The following is a 2,868-nucleotide window of genomic DNA, read 5'->3' on the forward strand; positions in this document are numbered from 1 at the left end:
AAACTGATTTAACAGTGAAACATGGCGGCTAAAAAAGACTTATTTCACAATGGAGCTCTAGCCATACGTTATTTATGTGGCTGTTGTAGAAAATATGCTGTAGGGAATATGCTGTAGAATATGCTGAAGGAATATGCTGAAGGGAATATGCTGAAGGAGCTATGCTGTGAGAATATGCTGAAGGAATATGCTGTGGGGAATATGCTGTAGAGAATATGCTGTTGGGAATATGCTGTAGGGAATATGCTGTATTTTGTGTGTCAAGAAGTCTGTCTGTTTGTATTCTCCAGCTCATCCTATGAACCTTAGACTGGATAACCCACGGTGACCTCTACAACAGGAACTGGGAAGTGGCTGCTCTGCTGGACTCAGTGCGTCCTCAACATCCTGAGTATTTGAAAGGTGGAGTGATTTGGCTCTTTCTCTGTCTCCACCTGATGTTTTTGATTGCATCAAATCTGAAAAGGGCAACCAGGTGAACACTAAGCCTGGTGACCAGCTATGTACAGAGCCTTCAGAAAGTATTCACACCCCTTGACTTTCCACCTTTTTGTTGTTAGAGCCTGAACATAAATAACAGAGTGCAAGAAGAAGTCTGTACAGAATAAAAATATTCCAAAACATATATCCTGGTTTGCAATAAGGGGACTAAAGTAATACTGTAAAACAATTGGCTAATTAAAATGCTTTTTTTGTCCTGAATACACAAGCGTTATGTTCAGGGCAAACCCAACACATCACTGATCCACCACTCTTCATATTTTCAAGCATGGTGGTGGCTGCATCATGTTATGGTTATGCTTGTGTCGGCAAGGACTAAGGAGTTTTAGGATAAAAGAAAACGGAATAGAGGCGGCACAGGCAAAATCTAGAGGAGAACTTGGTTCAGTCTGCTTTCCACCAGACACTGGGAGACTAATTTATCTTTCATCTAGATACACTATATGTGAAAAGGTATGTGGACATCCCTTCAAATTAGTGGAGTAATGGTGCGGGAGGATGGCTGCCGTTTTAGGGCTCCCAACCAAATATTATAATTTTGTTAGTTTTTTTCGCGTTGTTTGTAACTTATTTTTTGTACTTATTGTGTACATATGTTGCTGCTACGTCTTATGACGAAAAAAGAGCTTCTGGACATCAGAACAGCGATTACTCACCTCAGGCTTAATAGAAGAGTTTTTCTTTAGGTCAGCGCAAAAGGATATACTGCTTTCACCAGAGCAGACTAAATCCCGTCATTTGCGTGAAGAAGCCCACGGAGAAAAAAGAGAGGCGGAGGTGGAGAATCGGAGCTGCCTTCTGGGAATTCTTAGGCCAGTGAGTAGCCTCACTACCCGTTCTATTGACCCAACGTGCAATCTTTAGAAAACTAAATGGATGATCTACGATCAAGAAATATCCTAACCTACTGCCAGTAGTCTATATGTCAGAATGTTGCCAGACAACTGCCAGTAACGGGGACATTAAAAACTGTAACATCTTGTGTTTCACCGAGGAGCGTGGCTGAGCAGGCGACCGCAGGATAATATAAGTTGGCTGGGTTTCCGTGCTTTCGTCAGGACAGAGAAGCCCTACGTCTGGTAAGACGAGGGCGGAGGGTGTGTGTCTGTTGTCCAATAACAGCTGGTGAGGGATGTCTAATATTAAGGAAGTCTCAATTATTGCTCGCCTGAGGTAGAGTACCTCATGATAAGCTGTGAGCCCAATATCTACCAAGAGAGTTCTCATCTATAGCATTAAGTAGCTGTCTATTTACCACCACAAACTAGTGCTGGCACTAGACCGCACTCAGCGAGCTGTATAAGGCCATAAAAACAAACAGGAAAACGCTCATCCAGAGGCAAGCGACTCTAGTGGCGGGGACTTTAATGCAGGCAAACTTAAATCTCTTTACCTAATTTTCCCAGCATGTCACATGTGTAACCAGGGGAAAAAAAAACTAGACCACCTTTTTACTCCACACACAGAGAGGCATATACAAAGCTCTCCCTAGCCCTCCATTTGGAAAATCTGACCATAACTCTATCCTTCCTGATTCCTGCTTACAAGCAAAAAACTAAAGCAGGAAGTACCAGTGACTTCGCTCAATACAGAAGTGGTCAGATGACACGGATGCTCACAGCTACCAGGACTGTTTTGCTAGCACAGACTGGAATATGTTCGGGGATTCATCCAATGGCATTGAGGGTATGCGACCTCAGTCATCTGCTTCATCAATAAGTACATCGTGACGTCGTCCCCACAGTGACGTATGTACATATCCCAACCCAAAGCCATAGGTTGATAACATCATATCAGACTAAAGTCTAGAGCTGCAGCTTTCAGGAGCGGGACACTAATACGTACGCTTATATAGATATCCTGCTACGCCCTCCAGACAGGAACTATCAAACAGGCAGCCTCCATGCAGGATTAGGTTGAATCCTACTACACAGACTCTTGTGGCTAGGTCAGATGTGGTAGGACTTGAAAACTATTACGGACTACAAAGAAAACCCAGCGTGAGAGCTGCCCAGCTGCATGCCGAGGCATGGCGCAACACTGAAGCATGCATGAGCACCAGCTGTTCCGGACGACTGTGTGATAGCAGCTCTGGTGGCGATACTTGAGCAAGACCTTTAAACAGGTCAACATTCACAAAGCCGGGGCCAGATGGATTACCAGGGCGTGTACTCAAAGCATGCCCGGACCAACTGGCAAGTGTCTTCACTGACATTTCAACCTCTCCCTGACGGTCTATAATACCTTGTGTTTCAACAGACCACCAAAATCCCTGTGCCCAAGAACACTAAAATTAACATGCCTAATGACTGCGACCAGCTAGCACTCACGTGTTAACCATGAAGGTGCTCGAAAGGCAACATGCAA

At 44.3% G+C, this 2,868-nt stretch overlaps 1 protein-coding gene across 1 annotated transcript in view; it reads left to right on the forward strand.

The window, feature by feature from the left end:
- Positions 1-2,838, forward strand: part of LOC121531478 (protein phosphatase 1 regulatory subunit 12A) — a 74,597-nt gene extending 71,759 nt beyond the window's left edge. The window contains exon 12 of the mRNA XM_045205200.1: positions 2,761-2,838. Coding sequence (XP_045061135.1) covers positions 2,761-2,838 — 78 coding nt within the window. The remainder of the gene's footprint in view (positions 1-2,760) is intronic.
- The last annotated feature ends 30 nt before the right edge of the window (positions 2,839-2,868 follow it).

The sequence above is a fragment of the Coregonus clupeaformis genome, chromosome 19, assembly GCF_020615455.1.
Source record: "Coregonus clupeaformis isolate EN_2021a chromosome 19, ASM2061545v1, whole genome shotgun sequence".
Lineage (NCBI taxonomy): Eukaryota > Metazoa > Chordata > Actinopteri > Salmoniformes > Salmonidae > Coregonus > Coregonus clupeaformis.